General features: G+C 37.8%; 4 protein-coding genes across 4 annotated transcripts in view; 2 read left to right on the top strand and 2 right to left on the bottom strand.

Annotated features, from left to right (window-relative positions):
- LOC116024950 (DNA-3-methyladenine glycosylase) overlaps positions 1–1,722 on the top strand; it is a 3,022-nt gene extending 1,300 nt beyond the window's left edge. The window contains exons 2-6 of the mRNA XM_031265996.1: positions 93–164; positions 479–602; positions 726–796; positions 1,134–1,191; positions 1,361–1,722. Coding sequence (XP_031121856.1) covers positions 93–164; positions 479–602; positions 726–796; positions 1,134–1,191; positions 1,361–1,524 — 489 coding nt within the window. The 3' untranslated portion in view covers positions 1,525–1,722. The remainder of the gene's footprint in view (positions 1–92; positions 165–478; positions 603–725; positions 797–1,133; positions 1,192–1,360) is intronic.
- Positions 1,723–1,808: 86 nt separating this feature from the next.
- On the bottom strand, positions 1,809–5,251 carry LOC116024940 (gamma-tubulin complex component 3). The gene is made up of 2 exons (XM_031265984.1): positions 2,687–5,251; positions 1,809–2,603 (listed from the first exon to the last, which is right to left on the bottom strand). Exons 1-2 carry the CDS (start codon positions 5,170–5,172, stop codon positions 2,294–2,296), a joined length of 2,796 nt encoding a protein of 931 aa, XP_031121844.1. The 5' UTR covers positions 5,173–5,251; the 3' UTR covers positions 1,809–2,293.
- A 957-nt stretch (positions 5,252–6,208) lies between these two features.
- Positions 6,209–9,178, top strand: LOC116021006 (probable protein kinase At2g41970). The gene is made up of 7 exons (XM_031261603.1): positions 6,209–6,923; positions 7,422–7,672; positions 7,789–7,915; positions 8,017–8,290; positions 8,383–8,515; positions 8,590–8,676; positions 8,750–9,178. The coding sequence occupies exons 1-7, from the start codon at positions 6,815–6,817 to the stop codon at positions 8,876–8,878; spliced, it is 1,110 nt and encodes a 369-aa protein (XP_031117463.1). The 5' UTR covers positions 6,209–6,814; the 3' UTR covers positions 8,879–9,178.
- Positions 9,179–9,692: 514 nt separating this feature from the next.
- LOC116020997 (carbon catabolite repressor protein 4 homolog 1-like) lies at positions 9,693–15,697 on the bottom strand. Its single transcript, XM_031261592.1, has 12 exons — positions 14,930–15,697; positions 12,565–13,315; positions 12,124–12,210; positions 11,964–12,047; positions 11,799–11,885; positions 11,631–11,717; positions 11,349–11,402; positions 11,161–11,252; positions 10,934–11,048; positions 10,580–10,727; positions 10,216–10,372; positions 9,693–9,956 (listed from the first exon to the last, which is right to left on the bottom strand). The coding sequence occupies exons 1-11, from the start codon at positions 15,085–15,087 to the stop codon at positions 10,227–10,229; spliced, it is 1,809 nt and encodes a 602-aa protein (XP_031117452.1). The 5' UTR covers positions 15,088–15,697; the 3' UTR covers positions 9,693–9,956; positions 10,216–10,226.
- Between the last annotated feature and the right edge of the window lie 786 nt (positions 15,698–16,483).

Raw genomic sequence — 16,483 nt, 5'->3', positions numbered from 1 at the left:
AAAACTTCCCCCCCCCCCCCCCCCCCCCATGTGTTTGATTGATTTATGGGCTTTTTTTTTTCCTAGTTGGGTAATGAAAGCGTGTGTTGTAGGTTGAAGCTTATAGACCTGATGATTCTGCTTGCCATGGTCGATTTGGAGTAACAGCAAGAACTGCCCCTGTAGTAAGATTTCAAGCTTTCAATTTTAATTTTTCTTTACATTTGTTTAAAGTAAATAAATAAATGAAAGCCAAGGTATCATTTGGACTGCATGAAGCAATTCTTCCCAATTAAAGAAACTTTTTAAGGTATCCTACTGATTTATAATGCATTATTATTACACCATAAGTTGCATGGTGAAGAACTTAAACCTGTTCAATAACTACTGAAGCTATTCTAATTGTGTGGTAAATCGCATTGCTTCGTTTATGTTTAAATATAGCTTGAGGAATGTATGGAAGCTTTCTAAAATCATTTTATATTAACCTTCAAAATAGTTTGGTCCTGGTGGACATGCATACGTATACCTCTGCTATGGTCTCCACATGATGCTCAATGTTGTAGCAGACAAAGAAGGTGTTGGAGCAGCTGTCTTGATTCGTTCTTGTGCTCCCATCACTGGTAATTCTACCAATGTATTCATAAACAGTTTTAATCTGTATCTTGTGGATTAAATACCTTTTCGTATCATTTCACTGTGCAGTTTATCGTAACTGTAATATATACATGGAATTATATATGCAGGGTTGGGAACAATTCAAAGGCGACGTGGTTTAGAAACTGAGAAGCCTGTTCTTCTTACTGGGCCTGGAAAGGTGTTTTGCAACCTCAATTTCATATAAAATTTAGTACTTCATTAGCTTACATCTCTTCAAAGTCTTAGATGAAATTCCTGGTTTGTATATAGAAAGATTAAACATAGTAGCTTTTATTTTTTTGACTAATAAATTTCTCTATTTAACTTCCAGAACAATTTCATCTTGCTTGCTATCAATGCTAGTGTCCTTTGTCTTTTCTTCTGTACATGCAAATGCTATTGGAAACATTTCTCGTGATTACTCTTGTTATATGAAGTTTTATTTCTTAGACAGAATTATATTGTTGCTCTCCTACATCTTCCCTTTGCTTTAGAAAGCTTTCGTACTTTTGCAGGTTGGTCAAGCATTAGGGTTATCAAGGGAATGGTCTAACCATCCGCTATACACTGCAGGTAAGCTTTCCCGTCATTCTATTGTTTCAAAGTTATTGCCAACTTAGTGAAATTGATATGAACTCACTCTATATGGGCATGTGGCCAGGTGGTTTAGAACTATTGTTTCAAAGTTATTGCCAACTTAGTGAAATTGATATGAACTCACTCTATATGGGCATGTGGCCAGGTGGTTTAGAAATTTTGGATGGACCGGAGCCTGAACAAATACTTGTTGGTCCTAGAGTTGGTATTGAGTACGCTTCTCCTGAACACGTTAATGCATTATGGAGATTTGCAGTTGGAGGTTCATCTTGGATTAGCGCTCCTAAAAACACTCTTAGACCTCCTTAAAATCGTGTTGCGTTAATGTTTTGTGTATATAGAAGACAGACTTTTTATTATTGCATTTACAAGAAAGGAAATGAATGAAGATGGTTATTGCTTCATTCTACTTTTGTGATCTTGCTTGTGGAAAAGATTTAAAATAGGGACTGAATCTCTTAGGATGGAGAGATGATGCTGAAAAATGAAGATTTGATTTTTGAGTTCTTTGATGTCTACATTTGGAATTGGATCCCATCTATGTTTTGCAATTAAAATGAATGCTAGAAGTTATATTCAAGAGACAGTGCCACTGAAAACAAAACACCATTTATTTCTCATCTTCAGGCCAATACATGAAACCACAAAAGCCAATTTGGCAGCCAAACACAATTAACTCACCTGGCTAAACAAAAATATATTACAGATAAACAAGCTCATGCTAAATCTTGGTAGAGCCAAAAATATCCAACAAACCAATTGAACAAAAGCCATACATAAACCTGCCAGCCTATCTAGGAACTCGTAGAACAGTAAAAAGAAATTTGAAAACCTCAGAGTAATGACATGAAGCCATTGCATACAGTACCTAAAGGCTAAGGATAACTCCGCAATTGTTAGGCAGCAGATGAAGATAAGCCATTGCACGCAGTACCCAAAGGCAAAGGGGTAGAGCAGGAAGGTAGCATAGAGAGAGAGAGAGAGAGAGAACTATGGATCGTGTGTCACTTAGCAATTGATGAATGGGAAGATGTTGAAGTGGTTAAATGTCAGTGCATGTTCTGTACTTAATGAGAAACTATGGAAGCCTCTCTCCTATATTACCACGCAGATGACTATAAAATTCAGTGAAGTCAAGTCGGAACATAAGGAACTTCAAATCGATGTGCTGTTGCACAGGCAATTGTGAAATGAACCCCTCAAAGAGGGATGAATATTCCTTCGTAATTGCATCAATATCTTGTCCTATGTTTTGAAGAAACTCACCAGCACGGTTAGTAAGAGCCTTCCTACCCTCACCAAGCCATGAACCTGGTTCCGAAGATTTAGCACTTGACTGCCCTCGTGATTTGACACGGTCCTGAGATGTCAGAGATGATTCTGCAGATCTGCAAGTGAAACAAGTAGGAGAATTAAGCTAAATGAACTCCAAGTAAATAAGAAGCAACATAATTACAGAGAAAAGACCAACCTAGATTGCAATTCATTAATGCCTTCATATAATCTATCAACGTGACTCCGGAATCGTAGTATGAAGTCAAGTAACACAAAAAGTGTCTTGTTAAGAGCTTGGGACCGTTCTCCAAGCATAGACTTCTCAACGATAGAAAATAGATATTTTTCATGTGCTGCAAGTAGATCATCAAGGTCTTTGGCTAGTTCCATTTCTCTGAGTAAGTTAGACCAAGATACCTCCAGAACTTCGAACATTATGTAGTACTGCAAATTAGAAACAAAGTGATTCATCTCATCCCACAAAACTTGGCACTTCCTTGATGTTAAAAGCAACTGCAACTTAACAGCTTGTGGCAGCTTAGAGAAGAAATGGGAAGCGATGCAGTTTGGCTTCATTGCCTTCCAAGCGCCAGTAAGTGCATGCTCCACCCTTCTGAGCCTCCACAAGAAATTGAAGATTCTTAAATACCTTGCCATAACAGACTCTGACAAAATAGTGTTTAGAGGAACTCTAGCATCATATTCCAACGAAAATACATCCCACCCTCTGTCACCTGGGTTATGAGGCATCATCTTAACCCTCAGTCTATCCAGCATATCCCTATCATCATACTGCGCATTGGATGATCTGATTGCACTTTCCAATAAGCCTGCCAGCTTGAACGCACTGATTGTGTTGGCGGGTTCAGATAGCTCAGGGCCAACAATATCCATTAGATATTGCACAAAATCACCTTGGCCAAGTAGCAAGTATCGCTTAATTGCAAAGCAATGTTCCTTGAACTTGTACCTTTTGTAAATAACATCCAGTAAATGCTTGTCTATTCTTTTTGCTGCTTCAGTGACCAAAGATTCAAGTGCATCTGTCTCACCATACTTGAGACTACCTCTAGTAGTTGTGGTGCCAGCTGCTGCCGCTGCTTCCATTGCTGCATCAGCCCAACCACGATCCTCACAACAAACTCGAAGGAAATTTATTGACTTCCCAGTCCTTAAAATTTGTTGAGCAAGAGACGGAGAGATAAAGGAAGGAAGCATCGCAGCATGAAGGCGATAACCCTCCCTCCAAAGGGACTCAGCTTTAACAGGTTGACTAACAATGAAAAACTCTGCAAATATATCTTCAAGTTCCCCTTCAAGAACCCATGTCCTTACCATCTCAAAAAGAGGGGAACAAACCCGATGGAGTAATCTTTTCATGAAATCCTTTACAAGTGGATCTCCATGCTGAGCATGCATATGAATTGCCCCAGCCATAGCTCCACCTTTTAAAACCTTACAGCTATCAACCAAGACTGCCATTAATCTCATCTTCACCAATGGCTCTGCAAACCAAACAGATAGTCTTCTCAGTGACAAATAATTCCCTGAATTTGCATTTTCTGAAACCAGAGGCATGGGATTCATTGCTTGAGCTTCAAGCACTGACAACAGTTTGAAATATTCTGAAAGCTCATCTTGCAACACAGCACAAAATGCTTGTCCAACAGTGCCTACATCCTCTGCAGGGAACCTATCCATACTCTCTGAACTATACCCATTAACTTTCTTAAACAACCACCCGAGCTCACAGAGCTTCCTAACCATAATCCTGGTTGCCCTTGGAACTTTTACCAAATCTGGCAGAACATACCCATCAGCATTAGCATCAAACTTCACATACTTCCCATCTATCCCTTGACAAGCATACAATATATCCCGCACCAAAACCTCCTCAGACACCTCATTCTCCTCTTTCAACAAGTTTGCAAACTCCCGATATGCCATATCGCGCAAATTCTCCGGATCCTTTGAAACCATTAGAACCCCTCCATGCCAACCCTTCTCTGTGTTCTCTCTGCCTCTCATACCCCTTGAATTATCGCTCGGACGCCTTAAATTCCGAAACTCATCACTCATAGCACCATCAACAGAAAACTTCTCTACTTTCCCTACATTTGTTGAATATCCCAAATTTCCATCCAAAGCCCTCAAATTATCAGAATTATCCAATGTACCAAGAGACTTTGAAGCACCATTTCCAACTCGAGAATAACCGTTTGATTGCCCATCAAACAACATGGGTAGTCCCCCATTCACAGCGGAGCTGAAAACCCCAACTGACACCCCAGAGAGGGGCTGGCTTTTTCGGGCCTTACGATCCTCGGAGATGGTTTTGATCAAATAAAGCAGGGCCCACTTGTTCTTAACACTTCCAGGGCCGATTTTGGACGAAAATTTGGAATATAAATCAGCGAAAGTGAGGGCTTCGGATGACTTACCCTGAGTGGCCAACTGTCGCTTGATGGACTCGGCCATGGAGGCCTCGTCGGCGGCGATTGTAGGAGTCATGCGACTCGAGAGGATGCGAACGGCATACTTGAAAGCTTGCTGGAGCTGTTGCTCCGAGGGGCTAGGGTTAGGGTTAGAGTCGGAGGAGGTGGCAGACTGCGGGGAGGTGTAGAGTAAACGGTGGACTAGCTCTTTGACTAGATCTAAAACCCGCTGGTCCTCATCGGCCATGGTTGCCGGAGGGCGGTTCCTGCCGGCGGGAGGGTAGTGGGTGAGGGACTGGCGAGGATTTTGTATTTTGATTTTGATTTAACAGGGCGCGGAAATAATATTATTATTCTTCCCTGTTGTTTTATTTCTTCTCAATTTTTTTTTCTTTTTCTTTTTTATGGAAATACTATTATTATAATTATTACTATTGTTGCTATAAAATAATTTCTATAGGTAAACTCAACATCATGTCATGTCACATTATAAGTTTTCCATTGTCGTGTATGTTTTGATGATTCATGGCTTTAAACCCTGTTGTTTAGACTTAATTATCTTGTTTGTTTTATTATTTTTGTCTTAAAATAAGATTCTAATCATAAAATTTCACTTTTGTTATTTAAAATAAAAAATGATAAAGAATTTTTTGAAAATAACAAATTTTCAAGTCCTTCTCACAAACAGACACATATACTATCCTAAACGTTATCCGATCAATTCCGAAAATAAAATCGGCTAAAGGTGATGATTGAATCGTCGCCGATTTTCGTCTATCAAAGATAGAAGGCAACCAACTCTCATCTCAAAGAAGGTGACCAGTTCTCCGATGGAAGATGACCAGTTGGTTGCTGAGGAGATAGGTCAGAAAAGATGACCACTTGGTCGTCGAGGAGATATGCAGGAAAAGATGACTGAGGAAGAATGTTCACAAGGTGAAGAGAAGAGGCCGGGAAAATGACTTCTCCTAAAAAAAAAAGTTGTTTTTCAGAAAAAAAAAATATATGATTTTCTTCTTTGATCAGAATTGATTTTCCATGACTTTAATTTTCGAAGCCTTGCCAAACACTGAAAATCTGGAAAATGATTTCCAGAAATCATTTTTTTTAGTTTCCAAAAACACTCTTAATGTTAAATTGTTATATTAAACGTAGAATTTGATTATTTTAAAATGAATTTTTATTATCTAAGTACATTGGACAAATGATACGGAGTACCTTTTAATAGAGTAGATATTATTCAAAAAATATTTAAGTATTTAACAAGGAGTATAGATAAATAAAGAGTGGAAAACTGAAGGCAGGCACGTAGTATAGAAATTGTGTGTGTTAGTTTTAGCGGTTAAAAGCGTCCAACCGGTTTTCCCGCAAAAGAGGAAAATCTCTGCATTTTGCCCACTTCATCCATCACAGAACTCAGGAAAGAGAAGAAAAAGAGAAAAACTTCCCACGCTTTCTTTTTCTTTTTCTTCATCTTTTTCTCCCTGTAAATTAAGGGCGGGCTGTGTTTTCGGTTTGTTTTATTTGTTTTTGTTTTTGTTTTTTTTCCCCGATTTTTCGATAGGTCGTCGCATGTTGGTTGATGCTCAAGGAGGGACAGACTGACAGGCCAGATCTATCTGCATTGCATTAGGATTCCATGTTCTTGATTTATGATCATATTTCATGGTGAATTATATCATCATTGATCTTTGATCATTCATCATTCTATGTGGATCTGCTCGAATTCTTTGATTGTCCTATTTCATTCATATATTGTAGCCTCAGAATATACGGTTAGGCGCCGGGAAGAAAATAATTAGGTTTTCAATCCTGAGAGTTGGTGTGTTAGTATGGATTGTTAAAATTTTGGTTTAAGATTACTGTGTCTGCTTACAATTTGAGATAAGATGTCGTGCTGCGGTGGTGGAGAGCTAGAGGATTATAGCGGTCCACCGGCTAATCAAAGTACAGTCCCTCCTAATAAGGCCGGCTACCCCTATCGCGGCACCGGTGGTGGTAAGCCCCCCTCCTCCTCCTACCGGAGCATAAATTATATACAACAATTTATATTATATAAATAAGAGTTTTTTTACTTCTGATCCCACGACTATTGGACCATTTTCACATTAACTTTGCACATTTAGCCCTCCGGCCTGATTTCCGATCATGGGTGACCAAAAAAAATGACAATTTTACCCTTCAAGATAAGTCACTTAACTATTATGCACTCGTGTTCAATAACATAGAGATACAGACTTGGTCACTGTGACCGAAAATTAGGCCAAAGGATCAAATGTGGAAAAATTAATAGTCAAGCATCAAAAATGGAAATTATGACATAGTCGTAGGATCAGAAATGAAAAAAGAAAAACTTTATAAATAATAAATGTGTAGTCTCACTATCAGCAGAATGGATTTTGTTTATGTTTTGTATGAGATGAGTGATTGGTATGAATATGAGTTGGTTTAGCTTGTTTTTGTTTTTTCTCCCATATTTGGTTTTTGGTATTGTAGCTAGTGACAGAGAGCCAAGGAATTCTGGGTCTGCGAGAAATGGAGCTCCACAGAAAGTTCTTCCAATTGAGATACCTGCAATGCAATTGGATGAGCTGAACAAATTGACAGGCAACTTTGGGCAAAAGGCTTTGGTGGGTGAGGGATCCTACGGCCGCGTTTTTTCTGCAACATTAAGCAGCGGCGAGCAGGTCGCAATAAAGAAGTTGGATACCACTTCACCGGAGCCAGATTCCGACTTTGCAGCACAGGTGATTGATTATATATGTTTGATTTCTGCTGTGTTTCTTAGCTCTATTCTATATTGAGTTGTCATTTGGTGAGGTGATGTTTATTGTCTCTCTTTTCTGGTAATATAAACGTGCAGTTATCAACGGTTTCAAGACTTAAGAATGATCATTTTGTGACTCTTCTTGGGTATTGTCTAGAGGCAGACAACAGAATTTTGGTATATGAGTTTGCAACCTCGGGGTCTTTACATGATGTTTTACATGGTATGCTGATAAACCGTTCTTTAGATTAGTCATTGTCTGCAAAAATAAACATTCACTGGGAAGATGTCGAAGATTTTTTTTCTCGGGATGTTTTATTGCAGGTAGGAAAGGTGTACAAGGTGCTGAGCCAGGTCCAGTTCTTACCTGGAATCAGAGAGTTAAGTGTGCTTATGGGGCGGCGAGAGGGCTTGAGTTTCTGCACGAAAAAGTTCAGCCTCCTATTGTTCATCGCGATATCAGATCCAGCAATGTGCTACTGTTTGATGATTTTACAGCAAAAATTGCTGATTTCAACTTGACAAACCAGTCTTCTGATACAGCAGCTCGGTTGCATTCCACAAGAGTCTTGGGAACTTTTGGCTACCATGCTCCAGAGTTAATTCTTGTTTTCATTCGTTACGAACAATGTGATGACAGTTTTTGGTGAAAAATTACTTAAGATATAATTTGGAACACTTGGTTTTCAGGTATGCCATGACAGGGCAGATTACTCAGAAGAGCGATGTTTACAGTTTCGGAGTGGTCCTTTTAGAGCTTTTGACAGGAAGGAAGCCGGTTGATCACACCATGCCCAAAGGACAACAGAGTCTGGTGACTTGGGTATGTTTTAGTTGGTTCATTTTAGGAGATGGAAATGGTGATGTGTGAACCAATTTGTATGTTGTTTTGTGCAGGCCACCCCGAGATTGAGTGAAGACAAAGTGAAACAATGTGTGGATCCAAAGCTAAACAATGAGTATCCCCCAAAGGCAATTGCCAAGGTAGGTGTTTCTCAGCAGCAGTTTAGCAGCAAACAAGTAAAGGATTTTTGTAAATTTGAGCGTTGGTTCTCAGATGGCAGCAGTTGCAGCACTGTGTGTTCAGTACGAGGCAGATTTTCGCCCAAATATGACAATCGTTGTGAAGGCTCTGCAGCCGCTTCTCAACTCAAAGCCAGCCACCGGCCCAGAGACGCGTGCATAGACAAGTCATCAAGGTGCCGTGCCACAGGACCAAATAACACTATGGAGTGAGTCTGCAAAATCTTAACAGAAACTCTCTGGATGGATCAAGCCACTTTCTGCAAATGGAATCTGAGCCACGGATTCAGCATTTTGTGTGCAAAAAAGATTTTGATGATAACCTACGTGAATTCATCTTCTTCTCTGTAGATTCTGAACGTTGTTATCCATTTTATGTCATGTAATTATTCCCTCTTAAAATAAGTAGAAATGGAGGAGGACATTGTACTTATCATGTCTAACTAGTATTCATTCTTACTCACAAGATGAGCGAACATATCTTCTAAGTTTCTTTTCCTAGACCAAGAGCAGAGCCAAAACCAAATTTTCTTCATAATTAGAATTGGTTGCCATGCTCAAAAACACTTTGGCTAAAATGCCAGTTTTTTAGTAGGCATTGCATTGCCATTCTCTCTTTCTTTTTCTTTTTTTTTTTCTTTTTTTTTTTTTGCCATTCTTATAATATATAAGAATTGGATTCAACAATTAAAACTATTTATATTTCACTTTTTAACCTATTCTTTTCAGATTGTAATTCATTTTGTGTTTTTTTTTTAAATGTCATATATTTATTATTTATTTGCAATCCTAAATGGACCAAAATGAATTAACTATTTGCTTCAACCAACTAATAACACATCCTTAATTTAGACGGATAGAAAAGCCAGCAGCCGATTGGGCAATAGCATCAAGTACGATGATGTTGATCGAGATTGAACAAAGTTCAGAAACCCAAAAAGAACATACATTCATTCATCATATTCATTGCACAGCAATTCAAGTATTGCAAGATGATATTTCTATTTCAATTGAAAGAAGAAGGGAAGTGTGAACATTATATCATTCTTTTCCTATGAGACTAAGGCAGCAGCATAATACAAAGAAGGATCAATAGCTAAGGGGACCCTCGTGGGGATGGATACCAAGAACACACCATCATCATCTACTATTGTTACAATGGCTTTTATCATTTTAACCCTCTCATCACTCTTTCTGCCTCTATTTCCAAAATCATCCATCTTCTACCAAACACCTGTCACCTGCACAATACATTACAACATTAAAATTTAGAAAGAAGAAACCACAGCCCTCCCTCATAACCCCTTTTCCCCTTCCAAGAGAATTTTGAGTAAAAGTGTGTAAACAACAGATTCAAATACATAGAGAAATAGCCGTTTATATTATGGCTGATAAAGACGACATGCAACTACTAACTAAACATATTTTTCACAAGCATGTGTTCCTAACATCAGTTTCTACTTTGGGAAAAAAGGAAAATTAAGGCAACCCACTGCCTACCCGGCATTGTGTCAATGTTTAGTTTTTGATTTGCAGCGAAACTCAGCTAACAGGGCTATATGATCAGAAGACCACTCTGGAGAAGGAAGTGCTGTGTCCTTTCTCAAGCTATCCTCGTCTAGGAGCTCCAACAATGATACGACGGTTAGCGAGTCCGCTGAAAGAACATATCAAAATATTCATCAATATCACCCTTTCATAAATGCAACTTTTAGCTACACACAGTTACTGCACCTAGCAAACTGAACCATCACCTTTACACACAATGGGAAATATAATACAGAAACATGCATTTAACCTTTCAAAAGATAAAAAAAAAAGACAATTAATTGCTACGGAGTATAATTGTTGGTCCAAAGTATACCTGAGTAGAATATATAATCATGAGTACCAATGAAGTCTCTAGTACAATTTGTAAATAGGGGCTCTTCGGTAATAGGATCCATCCTCCTCTTGTGGCGCTCACTCCCAAGACCAGTCTCCATTCTAGCAAAGGAAGTGTAAGCACTTACCTGTAAAAAGGGACGTCACAATAAGTGAGTCAAAACTCCTATAAAAGCCAAAAATGTTGTAGCAGTAATAATTCTTATTGCACTTAGCTTTGCTTTGTTCCCCTCCATCATGACAAGGGGAAGTGGGGGCAGGGGTTCTACACATGAACTCCATACATGTAAAAAAAGTAGGAAAAGGAAATCTAATTTAAGATATCAGTCAATACCAGCGGCAGTTGATGTGTTAACTTGGTGGTTGGACGCAGAATACCAAGAGGGTCAACTACTAAATCTGGATGCATTGGATCAACTTTGCCCATTGCGAGGAGTGCATGAGGAGCACTGCACCAGATGCATTCTATGTATCAATAACGAGAATCATTCAAGCCATTAAGGCCGAGTAGCATGTTCTACTTGAAAAGGAGGGAGCTAAAATGAATTAAAAACAACAGACCTTCCAGGCATCGAATTAAAATCACCGCACACCAACATTGGAATATCAGCACTAGCAGCAATCTTTTCCAGCCCTTTCAGGAGTGTATGAACCTGATAATTTAAGACAAACACAATGAGTTCTGTGCCAAAAGATAATGAACTTATGAAAGACAGCATGCCACTGCCAAAATGGCATGTGATAGTAACCTGCCAAAGCTTGACATCCTTCAATTCATGTTGAACATTCACATGAGTATTTGCCTGCATTCATAAAAAGAACACCACAATTATGCTCTTAAGACCATCAAAAGTTTTACCAACATTTCCCCAAACCTAGCAATATATCTACAAGAATTTTGTGATATTTAACTCTACTCAACTAAGTATGGATCAAAATCTAGTACAATCAGCAACATGGATTCTGTTAAACCTATTGGTCCAATTAAGCAACAAGTCTGGATACTACAAAGAATACAATAGGTTCCTTACCACACAAACAAGCTGACGCTTCCCAGGGTTATCAACTCCCTGGTTACCGAACTTTGCCTCCAGAACCACAATGAGTGCAACATTATCCTGTATTAGAGTATAATTATAACAGGAAGAACAAACATACAAGTATGTGCGAGTGCTCACTTGTCAAATTAAATAAGATACCTTGATCAAACGACCTAGAGCGGTTTTCTTTTGAGCACTAGGAACTAGAGCATCAGTCAACGACTGTGCAGCTTTGTTAAACTCAACCTACACAAAGCATATGGGCATGATTTGCAAGATTAAACAAGTAAAATAGACCTCAGTAGACTTGTAATCCTTTCATACCTCATATTTCTTAACATGTGAAAATCTATCTCGCCGGAAAAATGTAGCACAACCATCAATACTATTCATATTTCCACCAAATACCTGCAGACAAAAATGGTATCAGCTAATAGAAGAAAAAAACCTTTCATATGACTAACACTTTATAAATATAACCAACCTCAGAAGTTTTTCTTTTGAAAAGAGCTTGATAACCATGCTTGTCCAGCTCAGGAGCAAAGAACTCTTCAAAATGATCACTTTGAACCTGAAAGGAAAGGACATCAGTGAAGGGGAAGAACTTACATGTCCATTTATCAAAAGAATTAAATGTAAACAAAGTACCATGTATACATGGTCAACAATTTTTTTATTTTTTTTTAATCAATGGATAATAAACTTTGGTAAAAAGAATTATTGAATCATGCAAAACCATCAAAATTATAAGATGAGTGGCTAATTTGGAATGAGATATTTAACACATTTAGAAATTATCTATAGTATGAAACCAAATTGCTACTTGTAACAATTACTCCTAATATTATGCACAATTGAATAAAATTTATCCTTATCCTATAGAGACTAAAACTGTCCTCCAAATTCTGTTAGCATGCATACATACCTCTTGAAGACAAACAATGTCAGCACGATAGCCAACTATTTCACGCAATAGGTTCTGCCTACGATATGTCCAAGAAAGGGCCCAGGAGGGACAATAACTGTATAATTCACTTGTCGCATAGGAATCAGATAAGATGTTGTATGAGAGCACAGTAAACGTTCCGGAAGACGAAATGCGGCCACCTAAATCAGGAATTACAGGACTCTCATCTTCTCTGACTGAAATCAAGCGACGTGGAGTAGGAGATGGAGCCGGAATCACACGAGATGTCAGTATAGTATTCACATGGCCAACTGGAATATTAGTTTCTGCCTCTAAAACAACACATTCAAATTTAAGGACATGACCAATATCATCACTGGTTGGTGTATATGTTTTAGACCGTCCAACTTCAAACCAAGTTTCACCACTCCTCTGTGTGACTGCTGCAGGGTATAATGGTGTTGCTCCATTTGCTAAGTTGCCAGCTGATTGTGATGGAGGCAAGCCTGTATTAACTACACCACTTCCTGTGCTATTATAGCGCCCAAATACTTCTTCCTCCTCATTGCCATTTTCATTGACAGCATTGGCAGCATGTTCATGCAAAACACGGTGATGCTGCCATGAATTTGCAAAACACTTAGGAGAGCAATGGTAACTCTTAGCAACTGGGATTTTAGCCTTAACACATCCAAGGCACTGTAATGTAGCTTGCTCAGATGGATGGACACTACATATGGCAATTTTCCTGTCACTTTGTATGCGGTACCTGTAAATTATTTCAGACAATTGGAATTATATGTCAATTCAAAAAATGAATGCTAAACCAATCACCATGACACATCTTTCATTACAAGCTGAAATATCAGTAAAAAGAAATTTAAGAAGTTTCTCAAAGAAAGCGTGTTGCAGAGCAAATACTGATCACAATGTTTTTCCAAATTGGCTGGGCAATTGCACAAACGAACCATCTAGTAAAAGGTTTCTTTGCATTGGTAAATGATAGTCGCAAGGACATTAACTAAAAGACATGTCAACTCTATTATATTTATACACATTACTTTCTTGTAATTGAATCTCAAGTGATACACTACATGTACCATTGAATCCTATATGGGTACAAATAAGTCAGTAAACAGTGGGTAATAATGGACTAAGCCCCTGGCATTCAATTTCAATGTCATTGAAGTCATTAATTACTATTACAATATTCTTTTTAGATGCATAGCTATTGATAATCATAACCACATGTATAGTGTATGACTACCCTAGATGGTAAACACCAAACCTGCCACCAGAACATAGCTAAGGATACAAAAAGTAGTTATATAGAAGAGTCTGTGAAATTGCAATTAAATCAACTTGTGAAATTAGAGGCACTGGCATGCAAACAAATGTTCTTTTACTTTTTTTCTCTATCCCTTTGATACACAAAAACTTGTTAATCACATCAAGAAAAGGAGTGATAGGTTCACCTTGCATAGTTGTGCACATTATGGTTCCATAACAATCAATTTCTTAATCCCTCTGACTGATATCAGTCCAGTTTGCAATATCATCTAAGACACCATTTTTGTCCAATAACTTTATTAAGGCACTAACACCCATAGTTTTCTGGGGCATAGTACAATCTCATACAAATTTTCAACATTTGCAATGTTATTATGTTAATGCAACCACTCTTCCGTAAGGAGCCTATTGGTATGCAAGGTAAGGTTAAGTCCGAGCACAGGATTTCGGCACAAAGTTCGAAGGCAATTGCAGGAGGATTGGATTTGCAATCCATGAATTGCGGGTTCCGCTAGGTAAGAGGAAAATGGTCAATTTGTGGCATTATTTAACCCATCACCAGAGTGATCAACAATTTCATCCTCCCTTTAACCTACCCCCCTAGGTAAATGGACAGGGTAATTTCACAAAATATCCTTAATCTATTCTCAAGTATATCCTTAATCTCTACTCAATCCTACACCAAACATGAACTAATCCAAAGAACTATCAAGTATAGAAATGAATCCAACTAAAAACAAGATGTGTTAACAGTAAGCCTATTTGCTTAAAAGAAATGTAGGTTAAGGCACAAACTGTATCCTCTACTAGGCAAACATAAGGGGAAATCATTGTAAGAATGCCAAATTTCTCTTAACAGAATAACTATGTTTAAGCATTATGCATAACCATTACAGATTGCTGCAAGATACTCCCATAGGACCCAGGCGCCCAGAAATAGAGCAACAATTCCAATCACAAAAAGGAGTACATAAAGCAATAATGCCAAGAAACTGCATCTTCAAAAGTAAAATAGCAGCAATAATAATCATTCATTAAAAAAAAATTATGTATATTCTTCCATACAAGGAGAATAAAGAATGAAGTAACTGACCACTTGTATCTCAAGAAGTGGCCATTGATGGGGGCGGACTCGGGGACATCGTCAGTGGCTACAGACTTATCAGGGAGGCGCAAAAGAACATAAGGTGTGAGCTCGCAGCCTACTATGGGAATGTCTGACGGAAGATGCACTCGCAGCACAGTCAGCATTCTGGGATACGCAGATTGGTCCACTCTTTTCTCACTGATTCTAGAGCTACAGCTGATACTTCATAACCAACGTGGTTGACGCAAACTAAGGCTTCAAATTCGGAACAGGGAACAATAACAGAGCTGCTGCTGCGGCGGACGTGAGGCGGTTCCGCCATCACCTGATATCAGCAACAATCGCCAGCCTTACCTACCTCCTCTCTTCACGGTCCAAGAATCCTCAAAATCTTGAAAACAAATATTCCTTCACAAAGAAAAATTGCAAACCCGGCGGGGAATTGAAAACAAAGGAGAATAAGCAATGAACCTTTGAAGAAAGATTGGGGGGAGATGATGAGAAAATGAAAAATGTCGTGGCATTCGATTGAAGAAGAAAAACTGGGAGAATTGAATTTGAAGACGAATGGATCAATAAATGGATCGACGGATCTGATGAGAGATTCAAGAAAAGCAGAAAGTAGATATTTTAGAATGGAAAGGGCGAAGGGAGGAGGGAGGAAGGAGAAATTAGATTTATCGGATTTGATTACAGAGTTAGGGTTTTACACGGAACAGAGAAGAGGGGAGGGAAGAGAGAGACGAGGGTCGTCTCAGCCTCAAATAACCATATATATAAACTATAGATGCATAATTGCTTGCATATCTCATGTATATACCGCCGTTTGATTTAACATTTATTCTTTATTATTAGATAGATAGATATTATTTAGAAAAACTATGCTTTGACACATGATGGCTGATGCTGCTTTAAGAAAATTAATTTTTATTTTTATTCTAAATCTACAGCCTATTTTATCTATCTAATCATATTACAAAACTAAACAACCTTATCAAATAAGGGATATCATTTACTAATTATTTATATAAATCTCATATATGTATAAATTTATAACTGAAATTATCTATATTAAACTAAATATAATAATAATAATAATAATAATAATAATAATAATAATACTGAATTATTATAAATAAACAAATGCTGAAATATTTGTCCCGACTTAGTGGAACTCGTTGATTCCCTTTTCAGGGGAGGGGAAGCATGGGGGGATTTTATTCGCCCTCTAGATTTGAAGGCATACAACATTATTGACGAATTATAAAAATTTAGCATGAATTTTTTAGTTCAAGATGAGTGTGGATACTAAATTATTACATATTTTATTATTCAAAACACTTATAAAAGTAATTGAGATGAATTTAAGTAATCATATCTTTCCTCTTATCATGATTCATGAGAGTGTTTAATAAGTAACTGACAATTGATTATATGTAAAATAATTTCTCAAAATGTTGATAAAATTTTTTTTTTTGAATTATAACAATTTTGAAATAATAAGCTCTTACAAAAAGTTAATTAAATACTTATATTAATTGTTTAACCAAATTAAACGAA

This window comes from Ipomoea triloba, chromosome 1 (assembly GCF_003576645.1).
Source record: "Ipomoea triloba cultivar NCNSP0323 chromosome 1, ASM357664v1".
Taxonomy (NCBI): domain Eukaryota; kingdom Viridiplantae; phylum Streptophyta; class Magnoliopsida; order Solanales; family Convolvulaceae; genus Ipomoea; species Ipomoea triloba.
The sequence above is the reverse complement of the archived record's forward strand: the minus strand, read 5'-3'. Positions and strand labels throughout refer to the sequence as shown.